The 22241-nt window shown below is 37.5% G+C and overlaps 1 protein-coding gene and 1 long non-coding RNA gene across 4 annotated transcripts in view; both read left to right on the top strand.

The window, feature by feature from the left end:
• The window catches only part of LOC139128437 (juvenile hormone acid O-methyltransferase-like), a 57873-nt gene extending 42320 nt beyond the window's left edge, over nt 1-15553 (top strand). The window contains exons 4-6 of one of the 3 annotated variants that reach the window (XR_011551299.1): nt 8150-8285; nt 14968-15145; nt 15409-15553. Coding sequence is in view for 1 of the 3 variants with exons in the window: in XM_070694207.1 (XP_070550308.1) it covers nt 8150-8285; nt 14968-15062 (231 nt within the window). In the remaining 2 variants the exon portion in view is untranslated. Of the gene's footprint in view, nt 1-8149; nt 8286-14942; nt 15367-15408 lie in introns of those variants that run through there. The other 2 variants (XR_011551300.1, XM_070694207.1) reach the window with 2 other exon arrangements.
• Nucleotides 1833-4925, top strand: LOC139128420 (uncharacterized). The gene is made up of 3 exons (XR_011551296.1): nt 1833-2739; nt 3747-3878; nt 4207-4925. It is a non-coding gene; the product is annotated as an uncharacterized lncRNA (long non-coding RNA).
• Nucleotides 15554-22241: the final 6688 nt, after the last annotated feature.

Genomic DNA, 22241 nt, shown 5'->3' with positions numbered 1-22241 from the left:
ATTGTTCTACGCGACCTTAACAACGTGTGATTTTACTCGTCCATGTGCGCATCTGTATACTCATGCATGTATGTCTAGTATAGGTATATGTAGGTACCGTAGATAATTATGTACTTATGTATGTATGTATGTATGTATGTATGTATGTATGTATGTATGTATGTATGTATGTATGTAGGTAGGTAGGTAGGTAGGTAGGTAGGTAGGTAGGTAGGTAGGTATCTATCTATCTATCTATCTATCTATCTATCTATCTGTCTGTCTGTCTGTCTGTCTGTCTGTTTATGTATCTGTTTGGTTGACGATCTAATTATCTAACTATCTATCAAACTATCTATCTGGATTTTTTTCATAAAAAAGCCTTCGACATCTCCCGAGAGATGATCGAAGAAGCCGAGAAAATCTCCGTAGCTGAGAATATAACCTACAGTCTTGGCGATGCTACAAAGCTGTCAACATATGAAGAGTACAGAAATTCGTTCGACAAAGTCGTAGCACACTTAACCTTGCACTGGTTGAAGGATTCTAACACTGCCTTGGAAGGTATATACCAGAGTTTGAAACCAGGTGGTCAGTGTTTCATGGGTACAGCACAACAAAATCTTGAAGTAATTGACACTTTCGTAATTCTCAGCAATTACACAAGTCCAAAGTGGGAAATATTCCTGAAGGTAATACCTTGTTTGAAAATACATATCTTCTGCTCTTTAAGAGGTGAATTTGTCGATTATTAATATACATCATTATGTGCATCAAATATAACACTAAGGCAGACACCGGATAAATGTAAATTAGTCATTAATTTATGTGTCGACTTGTAAACTAGGAAGAATAAATAAAAGTGACTATACGCCATGCTAAGGAAAAAGCAACTGTGATTCTAAAAATCAGATATTTAAGGCGGCCAACTTCAGCTTTATTGAAGTTGACTTGACTTTTAAATTTGGCAAATACCTTCGGATCAAATTTCATAAGTCTTGGCATAGGCGGCCCAGACACGGTTAATAAGCCTATTACAAGTTTTTGGAGAAGTGTGCCTTCTTTCGTTTAAATCGTTATCTGTTCGAAAATTCTCTGTACGGTCGTTTTCAATCTGCTTATCGCGAGGGGCATGAAGCCGAAACTGCACTTATATGCATGTTGAACGATGTCATGCTTGCTCTCGATAAACACCATCATATCGTCCTGGTTCTTTTAGATTTGTCAGCGGCATTTGACACCATTGACCATAACATTCTCCTGGGTATAGCCCGTACGAAAGTTACAAGGTTGCCCCAACAAACTGCAACGTAGTGTAGACTTTGTGACATCCTTGACAAACTTGCCTGATACTGACTTAGAAGTTGCCCATCTTTGTAACAACCCTCACACGATATCTACAAGAATCTGGCTACCTTGTGCAATCCTTGTACAAAGTCCATCTTGCTTGTATGATATTCAGGCAGGGCGTCTAGAGATTACATAAGGATGTGTGAGCCTTGTAGTAAGTCCATAATATAAGATTACCAGTGAGCTGGCAAAATGTTAGATCATGAAAACATTGATACTGAGATATTTCAGTTGGAAAACAATTGTTTGTAGTTTTTTCTAATTTCTTGAAATATTCTGTCTTTTGTAACAAACACACTTACATTTTAAGCAAAAAAAAAGACTTATTACGAAGTAATTGTTCACTTTTCATCCAGTGATATTCATGAACCTATAGTTGCAGCAAATTATTTTTATCAAAAAATGTATTTTTTTCAGAAACATAAAATTGCTACAGAAATATTTTGAGATGTTTTTGTTATATTTTGAACAGGGGTATTTTAATACTGAACCATATGTTAAGGCATTTAAACTCCATTCAGATGATAAATGTTAATAGTAGGTGCATTGCCACCTACAATACAGATTCATTAGTTTTACAAAACTTGGCTGTCCTAGTCCCTTTCACATGTATTTGGAAATTTACTTCAAAGCCAGGGGCTCATCTGCACCTGCTTACATATAATAAACATACACTTTTCCCTTATACCACTGACGGGAATAACAAATGTATTTAACCACAGCAAAGTTTACATTTTACAGCTACATTCTGATCAATATTACACTTGTCACAGTAATTTGAAGATACTGGAAGAAAAACACCACACCTGACCAAAGCAACTTCTACCACATGAGACCTGCAGACTGCCATTATTGTTTACATCAAATCTAAGACTATAAGTCCAGTGGTCCGATGATGTCATACATTATGTTAATGTCTCTGATTGGCCCGAATGAAACATGTGATATGCCTGTTATCTCTTGTGCCAAATCAACTACATGAACAAAACAACTACAATCAACCTGATCAATCTGGATGACATCAGCAATCATATGAATGTTTCTTACTGATTGGTCCAAATCAAACACGTGATGTGCTCTGTTATCTTTGGTGGCAAATCAAATATCTGAACTGAACAAAGTTACCGTTGAAATATACTACATCTGCTTCTAGGCTCTGCTGCGTTAAATACTACTTCATTGTTATAATTTGATAATATTTTCTCGTTGACTGATATTTATTTGGCTTCGAACAAGTTTGCTGTCGTGTATTGGTGAATTGAAGAAACATGGAGTATTCAGACTGTTTCTTTCATCGTTGTCACTGAGGACAAATGTATAAAGGTCGGGGAAAAATACCGGTACAGCATCGCATGGAAATTTGGTGGTAATTTAATCAGCGTTATTTTCGCGCCATAGCAAAGAAATCAGGTAAGTGTTGTCTTCTGCAATTTCCCTTTATAGAGATAGCTTTAAGGTTGCAGTATCGGCTGGGTTTTGGAGAACTGTTTACACATTTAATCAAATGAAACAACAATTGACCCCATCAGTGATCAGTGTCTCTATAATCATATTCTGTGCCCAGTATTTCCGAAAACGTCAGGTTGGCAGAGCAAGAGCAGTGCAGTCTTGTGTTAAATACATTACACTCGATAATGAACGGGAATAAAATCCCAAGTACATTTTCACCTATTGACAGTGGTTGTAGGGCTTCAGTAACATCAGATCATTGTGAAGGTCAGCTTACAATTCTCCACATTTCAAGCATGATCATTTCATTCATATTTTCTGAATGTTGCGTTAATCAGTATGGTTGAGAATTCATACTGTGTGTCTTCCAAAATTTCATTATGCAGAAAACTTTCTGCAAGTCATTAGTGAATTATGTATTTCTCAACGTAATTTATACCATTGCACTTTGTGAGCTGAGGAATATTATCTCCTTCCAAATCTGAGAACACATATCCACCTGGTATTATGTAACAGTCACCTACAAACTAACCTTGCATTTATGACTGCTCGTCTACGGTTGTGAAGTGAAAAGACTGTCAGCTTACTATTGTAAACTTCAAAGAAAAAAGATTTCTATTTATCATTTTTGTTAACTTGTGAAAAATGCTCTTTCTTTATTTTTTAATCAAAAACCAATTGAGCCATGATGAATTTTGAAAATAAGTAATCTTGGTAGTAATACAAATCTTTCAGACTGTGTATATTATTGCAACACTATGAAGACCTAGAGGGAAGGTTGTTTAAATATGCATGGTTGTTTGTGAAAACCTGACCAAAAAATTGTGCTCATTTAATTACCATGGGGACTGCCAGTTGTATTGTAAATTCTTTCAACTGCAAAAAATTTTAGGACTCTGACACTTGAATACTGTTTTTTTTAAATTATCAAGGGTTTATGTTTCATGCATGATTTCATTTTTTTTCAGGAGACAGGAAAACTCTGAATGAGGCAACCTCAAATAGCAATGAATCAATGTCACACATGGGCAGAGGTCGAAGGTCACCAAAACCAAACCAGTCTTACACCAATCAAGGAATCACACTGCCTGTGAAAACTGGTAAGAAATGGAGTGCTAAAGGCCAAAGTAAAATCATGAAGCCCAAGAAACAGTGCAAATCACCACATCGCAAATGCCTTTGAAAGAAATACTGCAGCTCATACAATGATTGTACATGTACGTAGATCTAGATAGGGGACCAATTTTGTGGGGTTCTAAATCAATGTATGAATATTAATAGGCATAGTAAGTTCAACTTACTATTTTCAAATTTTAAACAAACAGTGGCTTTAGTCAAGATGAAAAAGCAGAGGTTGTTCCGTGTACTCCTGCACTGGACAAAGGTTTTATTACTCATCATATACGTTCCAAATTTCTGTCGTTTCAGCTTTCAGTCACAAAAAATATCAAACTGACAGACTCAGTGTACCAAATTTCAACGATGTCATCAACGATTAATGTGCTCAAGCAAGACAATGCAGAAAGAGAAAAACATATAAATTGGTGAGCCATAATTCCACTGAGGAAAAATTTCAGTAATTTGTAGATCTATGGGACTTTTGACGCTACTGTACCGAGTGTTTTATTTCAGTCAATTTGACTTCAATCATGACAAGCTACATCACTGGCATAAAATGAAAGCTTTGCATAATTCACAGATTTTGTCTACAATTTTGTGCTGTCATTATAACTTCTAGCTTACTAAGTTGCTTTGTAATGATAGGTTTTTTAACTAACGAGAAAAGCACTGTTTTTATGCTTTGTATTCATTTTTTTATTTGCAAAGGTAATTTACATTACGAGTCATACTGCCACAAATTTTGATATTGCAGTTGCATAGTTTACATGAAGAAATATTTTTGTAGCTGACAATGATATGATAGTAAGATATTAAGAATTGATCCAAACACCAACCTAATATAATTACTTCAACCTAATGTTGATAACTGTATGACATTGATAGTTAGAATTCTGAGTTTAATTTCTAAAATTAATATAATTATGAAATAGAGGCATCTCAAATTTTTCCAGGAACATAGAAACAAGTGCATGCAACAAATATCTAAATGATAGAAATTTTATGATGAAGAAGGCTTCATAATTTTTATACATTGGGCATTTTACATTCACAAAATGTAATTGCTGTTACCAACTCGTGTTTCAAAAACGAGATGAGTATGATTAACCTTTCCTATTAACAATAATTTTTACATTTCCATGATGTAATCAATATAAACCTATCCTTCACTTTATAATGTACTGCATTCATACATATATATTTATCATGTGTAAAAGGAAAGTATGTCAGGTTTTTTCATGTATTGACAAGTTGGTCCTGAATACCCTTCACTTTTGAGCATATTGTAAGGGTGGACAATTGACAAAAGTTATTTCAAGTTTCAATATAAGCTTTGTCTCTCATTTTTGTAGTGTTATTCACTTACACTGCTATTCCTTTTCATTTTAGCAATAAATAAGTTCTTTCATCCTACATTAGGTCTTATCTGGTTCATGATTAAGAACTTGTACTTGACTGTTGTGGAATGTATGAGTGACACTGTCCCTAAGTGGTAAGAGTTTTCAAACATACTTATGCATACACCTGTGCAGTATTAATGTGCAAGTATAACTATCACTACAGTTTTGTAAAGGAAAGAAGATGAGGATGCACTTGTGATGGTTCAAGATACTGCTAAAATGCCTGCAGGAATATTGGTATTATCCCCAAATTAATTGTTATGTAGGTCATTCCCCCCACACTCATCATGACCTGAGTTCAATTAGTCTAGAACATTCTCAAGGTCACTGCCCTTGATGACCTCACAACCTTGAATTCAATTAGTCATGTTTGGAATGTTCTGGAAAGTTGATTAGTTGTGTAAGGGAGATAATTTTAGAACAGTAATTAGCATGTCAATAAAGTTCTAGATTGTTCTTATATGCCTTTATAAAAGGGACGTGCACAGCTTCCGTCAGACTTTTGGGATCGTGTCTCTTGTGTGTTACTAAACTCCAGCAGTAGTCATTCTCAAGACTTTTCAAGACCTTCACTGCCAACGCTGGATTTATACTGTGGACTTTGTGCAGCTTCAAGCCTGCAAGGACTGTTCATTCATCCAACTGACTGTTACAACTCTGAGACTGGAGCTTTGCCGTCCCAGCTGAGATAAGTAGTCTGTACACTTTTAAAGCTTGTACTCTATCCCTGACTTAGCAATTAGTTTTATTTTCGTAATAAATTTTGTTTAAACGTTAACTGCTGAGTTCACCCTTTTGTTCGTTTTCTCTGCACGTAACAAAATTGGGGGCTCGTCCGGGAGTACGAATATTTTGAGCCGTTTGACAACATTTTGCCTACCTTTTCAAAACTACTTTACACTGTGAACTCAGCGAAATTCAATCATGGCGGAATTTAAGCCAGACGAATTTATGGATGACCTTGATCACAACCCTCTTGTTTTTCTGCAGAAATTTAAAGGCAAAAATCAGAGATTGCTAAGATGGAGTTTAATGTTACAGGAGTTTAATCTTGACATTAGACATATCAAAGGCAGAGACAATTTAATTGCAGACTGTCTCTCTCGTATTTAGAGTTTATTGTTGTTCACTTTCAAGAAATTTTATTGTTGTTCACTTTCAAGAAACTTTACTTTAGAGTAAAACAAAATTTGAGTACTTAAATCCTTTTCAAGATTACATTTGTAAAAGAAAGATTTTTCTTTGAAAAATTTTCTTTTTTGAAGAGGGGGTGTGTTATGTAGGTCATTCCCCCCACACTCATCATGACCTGAGTTCAATTAGTCTAGAACATTCTCAAGGTCACTGCCCTTGATGACCTCACAACCTTGAATTCAATTAGTCATGTTTGGAATGTTCTGGAAAGTTGATTAGTTGTGTAAGGGAGATAATTTTAGAACAGTAATTAGCATGTCAATAAAAGTTCTAGATTGTTCTTATATGCCTTTATAAAAGGGACGTGCACAGCTCCAGTCAGACTTTTGGAATCGTGTCTCTTGTGTGTTACTAAACTCCAGCAGTAGTCATTCTCAAGACTTTTCAAGACCTTCACTGCCAACGCTGGATTTATACTGTGGACTTTGTGCAGCTTCAAGCCTGCAAGGACTGTTCATTCATCCAACTGACTGTTACAACTCTGAGACTGGAGCTTTGCCGTCCCAGCTGAGATAAGTAGTCTGTACACTTTTAAAGCTTGTACTCTATCCCTGACTTAGCAATTAGTTTTATTTTCGTAATAAATTTTGTTTAAACGTTAACTGCTGAGTTCACCCTTTTGTTCGTTTTCTCTGCACGTAACATAATGGAAAGGGGAGGGGGGGGGGAAGGAGGATATGTAGAACTGTTATGTAACATTATCCAATCTCTGTACAAAGATTGCCATAAGTGATAAGGGGAGTCTCCAAGGTTCAGACAAGGTAAAGTCTACAAGCTTCTTACAAAGTTGGCCCCAGTTCTAGCCATTCCCATGTCAACAATGAATACCAACCTTGAATACCATCCTAGTAACCTCCTGGTAACAAAGTTGTAAGACAAATAATGTTGCAAACTTGCACCATTATCTTGTCACAACCTGGTAGCTTTCGTACGGGAGGTTACGTTTTGGCATTCAAGGGGTAAGGTTGCTTTAAAATGGTCTGAATCCTTTCTGAAAGTAGAACACAACAGGTCTCTGTCAAGTCGATGTTATCTAACAAATGCATTTTAAAGTATGGTGTACCTCAGGGTTCAGTATTGGGTCCTGTCTTGTTTGCTTTGTACATGACTCCGATTGAGGATATCATCACATGTCATGGCTTATATTCCGTTATATATGCAGATGATTCTGGATTGTACATTGCTTGTGACATCCATGCCAGCTCCACCATTGTTGAGCGCATAGAGGCATGCGTAGATGAAATTCGTAATTGGATGATGTCCAATAAGTTGGCTCTTAATGACGGGAAGACAGAGGTTGTGTGGTTTACACCCCGAAATTGAAAAAAAAAAACGTTTCAATCTTAATCCTTGCTGTTTTTGTTAGCTGCTAGTCGCCTCGCTACATCGGAGCCAGTACTGCCAGGAGATCGGATTCAAAACTTCCAAATCGCCCAGAAAGAGGCTTACAACTGCCACTAATTGCAACATTGTATAAAAACGCGATCTGATCGGCTTAGGCAGAGTGCGGGATTTGAACGTGATCTTCCAGGCCTCTACTTCCAATTCACACAGTATGATTTGGATTCACATGATATTATATGACAAAATAATAGCAACGGTTCGTGTGCACTCACACAGTCACGCAATCAATACGTTTGTTTTGCTTAATTTTACAGGGTTATGAGCCTGCCTACTACCCTTTCAAGGGAAGTATTGATGATTACAAACAAATGCTGACTAGTATTGGTTTTAAGGATATCGAATGTACACAGGAAATTGCCCGGTATCCATTCACATATGAAGAGGCAAAAGGTAACGTATTTATAATAGTCCATATTGATAACTTTCCTTCAAACATTAAGGACAATTTAGAACTGAAAGCTTTAACTTGGTCATAGTGTCCAGTGAATTTATTAATAACCAATCATCCCATGAGTCTCAATATTGTAGGAGATAGTATTATGAGTACTGCAAAATATGCACAAGCAGGGACACCACAGAAATAAAGATGCACGCCAGTAGTAAAGGAAATGTTTATATTTGGGATACATGTCAAAAATTTCCCCGAAATGGATACAAAAACCTCCCTCTCCCTCAAAATACCGCTATCACACCTCTGTAGGCTATTGCGCAACCCAAAATGGCTACATGACATGTTGCGACAGCCCTCTGGCACATCTGCTGCATTGTGCGACGTGTCACGTATGAAGTGATATTGCAAAATGGTTATATTGTGAGAGGTAAGCTCTCATTTGTCCCAGGTTGGCTGTAAAAGATGGACTATACATGTCTGGCTGCAAGAGACGAACTACTAACTGTAATATATATCGCTAGTTTTTTCTCCACTGTGCATAGATTATATTTGTCTATGTGCGTACATTAGATCTCGCTTGCGTGCTTGCGGAATAGGCTTGCAGGATAATGACCTAAGTTCAGGTTCCCCTATAGGCACTCTATTCGTGTCAACTCTCTACTCGCTTATGCCATAGTTGCTTGCGCAATAGCAGGTGTACCTGTATCACCAGTAACCTCGTTTGTGCGATAGCCGCTTGCACAATAGCGACCTGTGACATCATGACATAGGTTTAACACTATGCAGCAATTTTAGAAATTTTCCCTGAGCTCAAAAAATTCAACTTTCATAACCATTTAATCCATAAAGCCTCAAGTAAAGCTCGAGAGGGGGACTAAATCCTTCCTGTTTTTGAATTTCTAGAGCCTGATGAAATATGTCCTTAATAAAGTCTGAAGCGTTATCTGTTGTTGTGGCTTTTTCTTGTATTAGTGTAAGCAATTGTTTATATCGAACATAGTAATGTTTATACGTCTCTCTTCTCTTTGCTACGCCTGTTTTTTCCTTGTATTATATCATTGATAACACCTGGTATAGGAGTTAAGGCTATCAGTACTGGAACTGTCAAAAGGGCTGCTGTGACAGCAGAACTACAAGAATTCCCTTAGTTATATTGAGACCCATATCAATTCGGCCATCAATTTACAACTGCGCCGATACGCAGCAATAGTTCTTTCAATGTAGTCAGCCAACTGTTCAACACTTATGATGACTGAGATGTGCATTTTTCTACCGTGTATTTAAGGGATGATAAAAAGTAATTGAATTAATATAGAGACACAATATGGCAGAAGGAGGAAGAGGAGAAGATATACCACTCCAGGAACTCGACGAATTTAAAACTAATTTGGATGATGATACTGATGTTGCTGAAACATCCTTAATCAATAATTCCCCTGCAGAAGCCGACCCTTTCCAGGCTGACAGCTCATGCGATAGCCCGCGGTAGATCATTTGACTGGACAGAGAGTAGAACTCACAACGCAAATGGCTGTCCAATTCTTAGAGGAGAATAATATAACTAATCCCGCAGCACGAGGAGAAATGATTAGGAATGCTAAGATTAGGAGGATGGAAAGCTGTATTACAGGGTTTTACATCACTTTTTACTTTTGAGAGTCCCTGGGACTCCTGGTGTTAGAAAATGGGAGTCCTACATCAAAATATGGGGGTCCCAATTTATTTAACAAAAATATTTTATAGTTTATCAATGCCATGGTCTTCACTGTGTTCAATTAGTATTAAAACACACAGCAAATAGTTGCATATTTCTTAAAATAATTCCTACATGAAAATTCTAGTTCACAGGAACATCACCCAAATCATTAAAGACGTCTCTGACAGTGTGTGAATCATTAGTCATTCTATTCAATGTGTCCCTAGTAGACTGAACACTTTTTTTGATATAAGAGGTGACAGAATCTTTCTGAAATGTAAGGCTCAAAATTCCAATGACAGTAAGAACATCAATCAATAAGGCAGTGAATAGCAGACACAATGAATTAGAGATAAATTTCAACAGCTCATTAGCCTTTCCCCCTTTTTTGTCACTTGCAAGTGCCAAGGCAATTGGCTCAAAACTGATGAAAACCATCTTGACAGCTGATTCGACCGACAGCCAGCGAACAGATGTAGCCTCAGTAATTCGTTTTGCTTTCCCATTCAACAGAGTTTGAATTTCCCTAAGTTTGTCATATCTCACACTAGAGTCAATGAAGTATTTATACAATGAATGGATTATATTATGATATTCTTTGCAATATTCAATATCTCTGCCTGCTTGGGAAGCAGCAAGATTCAATCGATGTGCAACACAATGCACTTGAACAAGGTTGGGATTTCTGGCTTTTAATTTTGCACGGTGCAGCACCCACCCCGTTCAAACGGCCGGTCATTACGGCCACCCCGTCTGTTCCTAGTCCATATTTTGTTCACGGCTCGTCACAGATTTCTTTCCTAGTCAAAAATTCAATCAAGGCGTTTTCGATCTCTGCAGCAGTGGCATCTGTAATTTACTGGTTACAGAGGAAAGAAACATTCGCCTCGCCATTCTGAATATATCGAACATATATTGCAAGTTTCTTATGAATGAAATGTCACAACACAAGTCTCATCCAACATTATACCGATGACGTCACTTGCATGTATGCTATCAATCAGGGACTTCTCGATCGCACGTTGAATACACTCTTCAAACTCCATAACTATCTGAGGACGTTTGTAATATTCAATGTCTAAGCCGTTCAGATTCTGCAGATGAATGATGTCAGTGAATACATCGCATGGAAGGTCACGTTTAGCGATCAGGTAAACAGTACGTAATTGTGCAGCGTACGCCTCGAGTTCGTTACTCTTACCGCTACGTATCACTCCACTCGTAACTGTGCTCTTACCCTGCAACTGCCGGTCCTCATGCTTAGGATTTTAACGCTTGTGAGACGACTTTTCGAGTCCTGATGACGAGTGAGAGTTGAATGTTGAAAATTACAAAAACCTTCCATGAACGGGCATGTAACATTTGCTTTCAAACATACACCGCACTCCATGACGTTTCGCTCTTCAGAATATCGAAGCCATTTATAGTAAATCTATTGAGTCAACTTCTGTTGAATGTTCGTAATTTTGCTGACTTGGCCGGGGGACCTGATTATCAGTATCGCATGGCGTAGCTGCCATTTCGGCCTCGACCAAACCTGCATGGTGCTGGTTGCTGCGGCCGCCGAAAAACTTTCGCAGATCGGCCTGTTTTGACACGACCCGCCCTGATGCATAAACATGTGTTAATCAACACAAACAAGAAATCGACCAATTAAGAATCAGTTTACATTTTGAAAGTAACTTTTTACAGCAATAGAATTTGTTTCCGCGGTTACCATTGGTTATGAAACAGTGGAGGCCAATGCACTATGGAGCATTCCATTAAAGTACGGGGTCAGTAAGGTTTACTGGGATGTGTTTTACGTGTTCAGCAGCTTCGCGAGGTGTACACCAGCAACAGATATTGCTGCGTCCCAAGGGACGCGTGGTTTAGTTTTTGAGGGGTCCTGCGTCCGGTTTTATGCGTAAAGGACGCAGAAATGCGCGTCATGTAAAACCCTGTGTATTATAAAAACTTCAGGCTGTCAAAAGCTAGAGGAGGTGGATTTTTAGCGATAACCATATTAAAAAAGTCCGGGAGCTTATGAATCAGTTGGAGGGGGGGGGGGGGGGTGGCAGAGCCCGACTGTGGGAGTTCTGAAGATGGACGGGTCGAGGAGCTGACACCTAGTGACATGGGACGACTCAGAGATAAACTAACACTCTTACGACATGATGCTAGGGGTAATGCACATGACATACAAGCTATCGAAAATAGGATCGATGAATGGAACAATCTAAACCCAACTATAAAAGTTTTGTTGATGAAGTAAGGATTGCAGATATCCCTCTTAATGAGCGTTAACAGTGAAAGAGTTAAAATAATGCTAGACGAAAGAGAAGTGAAAAAAACAGTTAGAGGAAATTCCTGAAACTGACACCAAAGAAAAAGGAAAAGCCGAAAAACTATTGGCTGAACTGAAAACAAGAAAAGCTAAATTTAACTATCAAAATGAAAATGAACATGATACGATCAATGAGGCATGTGAAAGACTGGCACCGACTAGGTCTCTTCGTGATGTAACTTCTGATCAAGACTTGACACTCAAGCTGAGTTATTCAACTGGAATGCGAATGGTATAGCAATCGCTGCATTATTACTGACAGCCCTTAGCATGAAAATATCAACGATTGCCCTGGCTGTGACGAAAGGAGGTGATCGGCTGGTGGCTCCACAGGAATGGGGTCAGCAGGCTCAGGCCCACGCAAAGTATATACAAAGGCCAAGAAAATTGTAAAGCAGTTTGGCGAATGGTTAAAAACCCTTGCCGCGAAAAGTGTTGTCACGTACAATACTGGGCCTAGTCGGCTCCCTTGTCAGTTTTCTATAAAAACAGCATCCGTGGTTGGATTCATTGGAGAACAACTATGGATATTTTTGACAGGTTTAACATTAGTCATGATAAATGAAATAATGTATTAATATACGACAGTGCGGCCCCTCCATCATGTTTGGCGAAACGTATATTGCAAAGTTTCTTTCTAAAAATAAAGACCTCTTTGGTTTCTCTGTCGAATTGGAATGGTGTAAACTCCGGCGGGTGAATCGTCATGTCCTTAGGGCAAATCCAGGTATTAGACTCAAAGATGATATCCTCTATCATAACATGTTAGCTTTCATCAAGGAATGCCAAAAGACTAACTGCTTTAGGCGTCTATAATTCAGAGCTATATTCCAGGATTCAAAGATAATCTGGAGGTTCATCACCTCGAAGAATATTCGGTTCCTCGACTTATTCGCATCACGGGTAAGCCCTTTATATTTCAGTCAGATAGACATATTTATGTAGAGATGCGAGTTTTTTCTTCTGACTTACTATATACAAGATACGAAAAATAAAATGTCGTATGCTGGATCATTGACCAATTTACATCAGCCGAAAACCACAGGGAACAAACGCAGAAAGGACCCATCATGTGGTAACTCACAATCCAAGTCAGGCACAGCCAGGTGAGATGCTCTACATACGGTGTCCAAAGTTTGAAAGCGGAGTAGTTTTAATTCTGTATACTTTTATTTGGTTTTTGATCCTGTAGTAATAAAAATAAAAAAAATAACCGAGAAGTTCAAAATGTTGAAAAAAATTTAATCAAGCGCATGGTTTTAAAAATTGAGGAGCAGATACTTCTCGATTTGAGTAACTACCACTTTATTGAATGTTATCATGATCTCTACAAAAATAAAAAGGAGAGAACAAAAATAACGCTTTACAGAATTCAGAACGAGAATTTGAGAAAACTGAGAAGTGGTGTGGCCGATGCAGATCGAACGGAGTGCCCAGGAGAGCCTGAACCTAGGTCACTATTATGCAAGCCTTTTGCGCAAGTGCGCAAGCAAGAATTCATGTATGCATAGGGCAGCTAGACGAATATAATCTATGCGTGGTGGAGGAGAAACGAGGTACGGTACTAACACGGCAGGTTAATACTTACAGTTAGTAGTCTCTTGCAGCCAGGCATGTATAGTCCGTCTTTTACAGCCAGCGTGGGAAAAATGAGAGCTAACCTCTCAGCTGTATCAGTATAGCCATTTCGCAATATCACTTCATACGTGACATGCGCACAATGCAGCAGATGTGCCGGAGGGCTGTCGCAACACGTCATGTAGCCATTTTGAGTTGCGCCATTGCCTACAGAGGTGTGATAGCGGTATTTTGAGGAAGGAGGGGAGGTTTTAACCATTTCGGGGAAATTTTTTACATGTATCCCAAATATACACATTTCCTTTACTACTCACACCAGCGGACAGAACCGGAAGGTAGGCTTAATCAATTCATGTGCGCTCTCCACCAGTTTTGATATCCTGAGTGCAGCTATTGAGAAATATTCTGACAATTTGAAAATTCTATCATGCTCGATGGAAGGTCTATATGAACTATAATATATGATTATTGACCTATTTCGGAATACATGGGTTTCACGCCAGAGAACAGATGACCCATGTCCGGTGTTCATTGGCAAATATTCTCCTGCTACGAGGGTTAGCCAACACATGTCAGGTAATCGTATTTCTATCACTAGCCCACAACCGGAAAAAGTCGTCGGGGTATGGAAAGGGGGAAATACCCGAACATGCTTTTACTTATATTTCCTCACTTTGATGAATGCATAAATGGAACATAGGTGTCGTTGATGAAGCTGACGATTTTTCAAAAACATTGGTCAAAATTGAACGCTCTTTCCTACATCAGATTTCAAAAAAATCTTGTCAGCGTCTTACTGATACCTGATACATTGCCGTGAAGGTAACAAGTTCGAAGTAAAAGACTGACAGATTTCCGAACATTTTTTGCACTAACACTTTTGATGAAATGCATTTTACCACGAGTGTCTAATATTAATTGATTAGGCAAATGTGATTAAATGCAACTACCATGAATGAAAGTCGCCATACAAAACTATTTTTATCTTGGATTAACTGAAATGTGTACTGAATTGAAAATCAAAGCCATTACAAACATATTTATGCTAATTTACAGGAGGTAACTGTGATCTCGATTGCAGACTATTACCCAAACTTTATGGGCCAGCTGGGAAGAATTCCAGAAGATAGAAGGGACGAATACGTAGAAGAGGTGCTTGTGGGATACTGGCCCTAGAGACGATCAAAGATATTTGGTCACAGGGACTCTTATTTTCGCGGTCGTAAGGAAATAACGAAGTAAAAACTTCCTAAACAAAGGTAAACCGTCTCCTCCTATTTGAAATAGGCAAACCGTGGATTCAATTATTTTCATGTTTTTACGATCATTGATTTGTCTACCATAGTTTTTACGTTTTGTCGAAAATATTTCTTTGAAAAGGTAACTTTCAACACATGCCGTGAAGGGCGCTGCAATAGTTATCTCATTCCATCGTTTCCATCTCGTCACTCGTATCAAAGCCCTATGACCTGATAGTTGCAAATCAAATTTCAAATTATTCATTGTCTGATTTTGTTTCCAGAACTGAGTGATGACATCACCTTTCATTACATCGCAATGATTTCAAACTACAAACCGGCGTTACTGACACACACCCTGATATGCCTTTTGCAATAAATTTACACATGTCTACGCTGTCAATTATTCAAATTTGATGTCGATCATTGTCAGCAGAGTCTCCACCACTGTCCTGCATACATAACGATGGCTTGGCGGTCCTTTTAATGTACAGCGTGGTTATATCTTCATCTTAAATTCTAACATACGTTTGCCAAATAAAGGATGTCACTTTGAATATACCAATTGTGATATTCTCGCCTACTTATTTATCTATGGAATTCTACATCTACACGTAAACATTTCCGCTAATGACAAGTTCATAATGTATATTGTTTTCGGTAGTAAGTCTAGTTTCTTCAAAGTTTGGGAAGCTTCCCAAGTATTCATAAGGATATCTTTGATCCATTGTTATATCCTCGCACATGTTTTTTTGTATATTTCAATGCATCATTTTGAAGGTTGCTATTTAGCTATGCGGATTTTGGGTCGTAAATAGAAACTTGTAATGTAAGAAATCTTCCTGACATGAATGTTATAATTTTTCTCTGCATTCTTTATTACGTTTATGTGAATTTTCTAATGTTATTAATTGTAAAATGACAAAATAAGGAAATTATCATAAAATGTAACTGGAATCCTTTCAGTAAATCCACGATGGATGACAACTTTTTAGAACTTTAAGATATAATTCTTTGCCGAGACAAAGAATAAGTCAACAACTGTTCATACTAATAAAGTATTACTTCAAAAATCCTCATTAGTCGGATGAATGTAATAATGCTGTTTCTTATTAGCCACAATGGCACCATACTATTTTAAAATACGTTGGATAGTCCTGGAACATCAAATGCTTTTATGGTTTCTTTCAAATTTCCTTCACAACTTCAAGCTTTTCCCGTTCCAACTTCTCGCCATCGCTAACAGCTAAATATATTTCATGTTGAGGTTCTTCACTTCCTCGCTCATCAACATGCAACTCTTATATCAGCCGGCTGAATTACTAGCTATGGCTCAGCAAGATTGTCAGCACATTCAAACAAAGAGTGGGTTATATAATATGGAAAACCTGGATGGCATTACCTTAAAATTTGATTTGTTATAAAGTCATCTTGTTATTGCATCTTAAATTGTGTCATAGCTCATTAACTTAACCTGAAATTGAAGATCTTTCGTTATGAAACAATCCACACTAGAACCCCATTTCTTCAATGATGTCACCAAAATTATCCTCCCCTCCCTGACCCTGTCCACTGCAATTTTTACAGCTTGTTCTCTCAAATCGCTTCAAATAAAAATAAAATCATTATGTTTCGTTATTTTGAAGAAAATCAAAGTGTTGAAGAAAATCAAAGTGTAGGTATATACAAGAAGTAATTGCTAGACAAATTAACACTTGTAAAGATCGGTGACCTCTTTGACCGGTATATCAACACTCGAATGAGTCGAACTAAAATGATCTCTCGCAGTGCACAATAGTGTTGCTTTGGGCGAAATTCAAGCTGTACTATATACTGTGTTCCGTAAAGGAATCGCCAGTCAAGTTAGCACATAGAAGGTAGGTAATGTGTGCGATTTAACTTTATAACCATACCTCAGGGCATTGCAGGCTAGGAGCTACGATAAATAAATACATATTTCACTATTTTTATTATACAAGCCTTCTCGTGTCGTGTGAGTTGTCATAACTTTATCCTTGCTATGTCTGTAGAGTATTTCAAAGAAAACAGTCTATATCTACCAATTACCCTCTCTAATCCTCTTCTCTGATTTGTATATCTGCAGACGGTTTTATCGCCCTGACCAAATAACTTGTTAGCATTTCATTACGAAAAAGAAAATTAGTTTTTAGTCAACCACCCAATAGTTCTAATCTTTAGTAGTTTAAACAAATTTAACCATATTTGGATTTGTACCGGTCGCCACTGTGCCTTGTTTCTGTCGATCCTAAACTTGAGTTGTAGTTAGAATCGATGCATATTTGAGGAAATATCGATAAATTTTTTACTACAATTTCTGTCCGCAAGAGTTACATCCTCTCGGCTGTCCACAACGTCACTTAATATTTCTGCTTGAGGTAAATTATGAAATGCTCTTTCTTTTAATTTAAGTAATTCCTGGAAAGAAAACGCAAAGTGTCCGATGGTGACGTACGAAAATTATTGAAAAAATGAAAAACTGCATCAATAATTTTTGTACGTCACCATCAGAGATGTCAGCAAGGACAACACCAGAGTCGACGTGCTTATCACATAATTTGTGAAGCTGTGATCAATTAGAGTCGAAGAAGTTTCAATACGCTTTTGATTTTTTAAAATTTGCTCCAAATTAGAGCCGGAAAGACCAATCTTTAAGCTCGAGAAATATTGGAAAGCTTCTTCAGGTCTGTGTTAAAATCACTAACTAAGATGCAACCATAATGATTGTTATTGATATAATTTAAAGCATCTTCAAGTCAAGCTCTTCTATCGAAACCCTTTCATATGTATTCGGAGGTCTGTAAATAATGTTTACAACAGAAGATGTGTCCTTTCTCCTAAATCAAGCCAAATTGTCTCTGCATTTGGTATACTGATATTACTGAGAATATTGTACCACATAGACTTCTAAACACTTACAGCACCCCACTTTAGCACATTCTCTACAGATAATTTCTAGTGAGTAATCTAATATAATAACTATGTCTTTGTTTTTGACTTGCAAAATTTCTCTGAAGGCAATCAACTTAAAGTTGTTCTCAATGAAGTCTAAAAAACTATTTAAATTTCTAAAAGTTGTTGTTAAGCAACCTGGTATTGATGTGCGAAAGTGAAAGAGTGTTGCCCTTAGTTCAATATTAATCAGTAAAATCTAACAATGAAAAAGTATTATTAAAAAATATGTGTCTCTGGTAAAGGTCAGTTTTTTTTCGTTGAGGGGGTGGCGGTAGCGGTGGATTCATGTGGTTCACCCTGTTTATGAATTTGGTGACGGGGGTCATTATGTTTTTGAAATTTTGAAATTCCTATCTTACAGTTGATATGTCAAAAATTTCATTAAAACAAAAAATTGACAATATTTAAAACGTACAAAATAACACACACACACACACAGACACACACAGAGACACAGACACAGACACAGACACAGACACACACACACACACACACACATATATATATATATATATATATATATATATATATATATATATATATATATATATATATATATATATATATATATATATATATATATATACAAATTAGTTCCAAGTACAAAATAGTAATATTTGTTTCATGTTTCCTACAATTTTCAGACGGCAGTCAAATGATTCTTAGCTCTACACTCTCATTTTTATGTTTAGGACATACTAAATGGTGCTTAAATTTGATAGATAATATTTCTTTTGGTGGCGACATTTTTAAACCAACTCAGAGCGTTTGTTTAATAACGTAGAATTATCAGCATTGATAATGTGCAGCTTTTCTGATATACAAAGATTGCATCTCTTGCTTTTGTTAGGGTAACTCGATGCCTTGTCAATAATCACAGTCCCGGACTGTGCAATAATATACCACAAGTTATCAAAGACTCTGTCCTTGTTTTTTAAGTTCCGTACAAACTGTGAAATTCTGTCCTATTGCTGTATTTGTCGTTACGAAACTATTGCATAACTTGACAAGTTACCCTTCAAGGGGCACGTGTAGACTTGTTCCGGCAATTACGGTCAGCTGGTTGATCCTTACGTTGATCTCCGGTGATTACCCTTTTATTATGCGATTTGATTATACTAATCATATTCTTCATACAGCTTAACTCAGTTTAATAATCTTGCTATTGAAGATCTTGAGTTTAGACGCCTTTGGGAAGTGTTTAGGTCCCAAAGTGAATGTTCATAGTGCCAAAAACAGATACGTACAATCAGGTGATCAAGTCTGTTTCATTATGGTTAAGAACGGATGTAGTACCTTGAGCTGTCTCAACGTAGACATTACCATTTTGTGTCCACAAAAACTAGTAATGCCGAGCCTTCCTTCTCTCATCGTCGTTTTCAGTACATTTCGTTTTAGTGGCGTTCAATTCTCAATGATATGTATACTTCATTCTTCATTGTGTAACCAAGTGTATCGGATAGAGATGTGTCTGATTTTCTTTTTTTCTCTGTACACTCTGTAACGAGTTCTGCTTGCAAAGTTTACTTGAGTCTTTAATCCGTGATAATTACTTGTCTACACCGATATTCTTAATTTATTCCATGTAAAGATGATCATACCCCACGATTCAAGCAAAGTGATTGGTGTAAAACCAAGTAAGGCAACAAAGTTGTAGAGACAATGTAGTCACAGAGATAAAATGTCATTTGAACAGCGCCCTCTAGCAACTGTGTTCCATATAGCCTTTATCCAGGTCAACCCTAATGACACTAGTTCCACGTAATGCCTAAAAGACCCGGACGTAAAGTCCCGGGTATGTCATAAACCTTTACGGCGTTAAAAGCTCAACAGAAATCGACGGTAACGTTCCAGTCCTCAGAACGTACAGAAACCCCAAAGGTGGGCAATCTCAGTTATGTTCACAGCTTCAAGTCTTCACATACAAGTACAACTTTTGAAGCCTAGAAAACTTGCTGTGACCTTTAGCCCTGCCAGTCTTCCGGCTATATTCTGGCAGGACATTTCTCAAATTATCGGTCAGACAATTGTAACAACGTCGCTTCTCTTCTTGAACCAGTAGTTTTTAATTGTGATGATTTAGCCGAGCGGTTTTGACTGTCTTCGCAAGGTGATTTGGTGCTGTATGTTGTGAATTCGAAACCGAATGAGATTTCAACAAATTGCCTCTATGTGCTTTGAATACATAGTTTCGAACACTCTCACCGCTGGTTGACGGCTAGTCTACGAGAGTGCTGTGTCGGTAAAATGTTCATAGCGTTTTACGGCAGGTTTTCCAATTATGAATATGTTTTTAAGTAGGAGCCAAATGTATCGCCATCCAGACGTGAATAATAACAAACTGTAACTTATAATAATTGCAGTAAATCGGTCGGCAAAGAAAACGTAGAGTTCCATTAGGCGCATTGTGTAAGCCTTGTAAAAGAAATCCATCTCCCAATGCAGTTTGCTGGTTTGCAGCCTCCTTCATTTGTTTTGTTCTTTTAACATTTCCATTTTATGCTTTTAAGTAGTTGTTTGTATTGTTGATGAAAATTGTTATCAATTAATTTAAAAGTTATGTAAAGTTAGCTTGATTTACCGGATACACAAATAAATAAACGATAAATCATTTCAATAAACGGCGGAGTAGTACCACTTATTATTTTAGTAACTCTTGATAATAATTGTGGTGCGTACAACTGTTAGATCAAGTTATGGATGGTTTATTATTGGAGACGTTGTTTATCTTAATACCCGTCAATTTAAACACAATTTGAGTTTTGATTGGCTTTTTCGTGTTTCTTCGCTTTCCCTGTTTATTACTGGCAATTCAGACAGAAGACACCAAGTTACGTGGCATCACGGACATGCGACTGACACGATGAATTTAACTTGTTGAAGACGTATTCTCCTAGGACAAGTAAAGATGCCGTGCGTTATGTGGAAAAATCTCTAATTTGCTGCCATTGGATCTGTCTGATGATTTGGTAGACGTTGGTTGTGAGTTAGGCGCACTCACAATACTTTTGTCGAAGCGTGTCGGAAGAGTAACAGGTAAAATTGAATATTGATCTTGGGTTTTCATCGACAAAATAATCGATGTTTACATAAGAGATGTGAAGTAGATTGGGTCACACTGAGCTATAGCCAGGGTTTGTGTAATCAATTACAAATTGTACCTTAAAGATTCTTTAGCTGTAACTTTCGTCATTTTTTAATTTTTTTTGTTCTGTGTATCATCTGCAGTTCTGGTTTGTATCCCTGAATCATGGAGAAATTCCTAATATTCAGCTTATAAATATACCTGATGTGAGAGTAATCTGCATTGTTATTGTTTAAATTTTGTATTCAGGTCCGGACTAGAATACATTTATCAACAATAACAATGGTTATCATATACCTAGATTCATGTATCCATGTAAACCTATGGGAAAAGGCGCTCTTACAGGTGTGTAATAAGTTGCCGTATCACGCCCAGGCACACTTTGCCCAAATAAGTTAGTGTGCGCGCATTTTCGAACTATTTCGTGGTCGTTGCTACGCGCGTTGCTATCCACGTACATTCCAATCGAAAGCACGTCAGCGCGAGATTCGAACCCGTTTCTCGGCGCTTCGCTCGTAGTTTTGAAGCAAATGTAGACAGTTCGAATCTTATTCCGATCAAAATTGGTTTAAAACAAGTGCTTGATAGTCTCCTTTCAATGTTTTGCTGAGAAAGTGTATTTTAACGAGCAGGATCAACTACTCATCTGTGCTCATTCTGTAGTGACATTGGCGTTCGCATAGAACAAGCTCGCGACGCGTTCCACAACAGAACAAATGACAACATAGTACATATTAATCCGCAAAGTTGCGTGGCTCATGTTTTTTTTAATTTACGCCCATAACTTTAACAAAATTTTATTGATAAATACTGAAACATATCACAACCGTTCAATAAGGTATATGATAAAACCTTTACGGCCAGATACGGGTTTTGCGGACCTCGGTCGTACGGCGTACGGGCCCTCGCACGCTCGGGCCCTTCCGCTGTACAACCTCGGTCCGCAAAACCCCTATCAGGGCCGTAAAGATTATCATTTCACATACACAGGCTGTGTTGGCAAGCAGGACACTGGGCATTGGTCATGATGATCGGATTATAGTAAGATTCTGTAGTTGA

This window comes from Ptychodera flava, unplaced genomic scaffold, assembly GCF_041260155.1.
Source record: "Ptychodera flava strain L36383 unplaced genomic scaffold, AS_Pfla_20210202 Scaffold_53__1_contigs__length_892398_pilon, whole genome shotgun sequence".
In the NCBI taxonomy this organism is placed as follows: Eukaryota; Metazoa; Hemichordata; class Enteropneusta; family Ptychoderidae; genus Ptychodera; species Ptychodera flava.
Note: the sequence above shows the minus strand (reverse complement) of the source record. Positions and strands in the feature narration are given on the sequence as shown.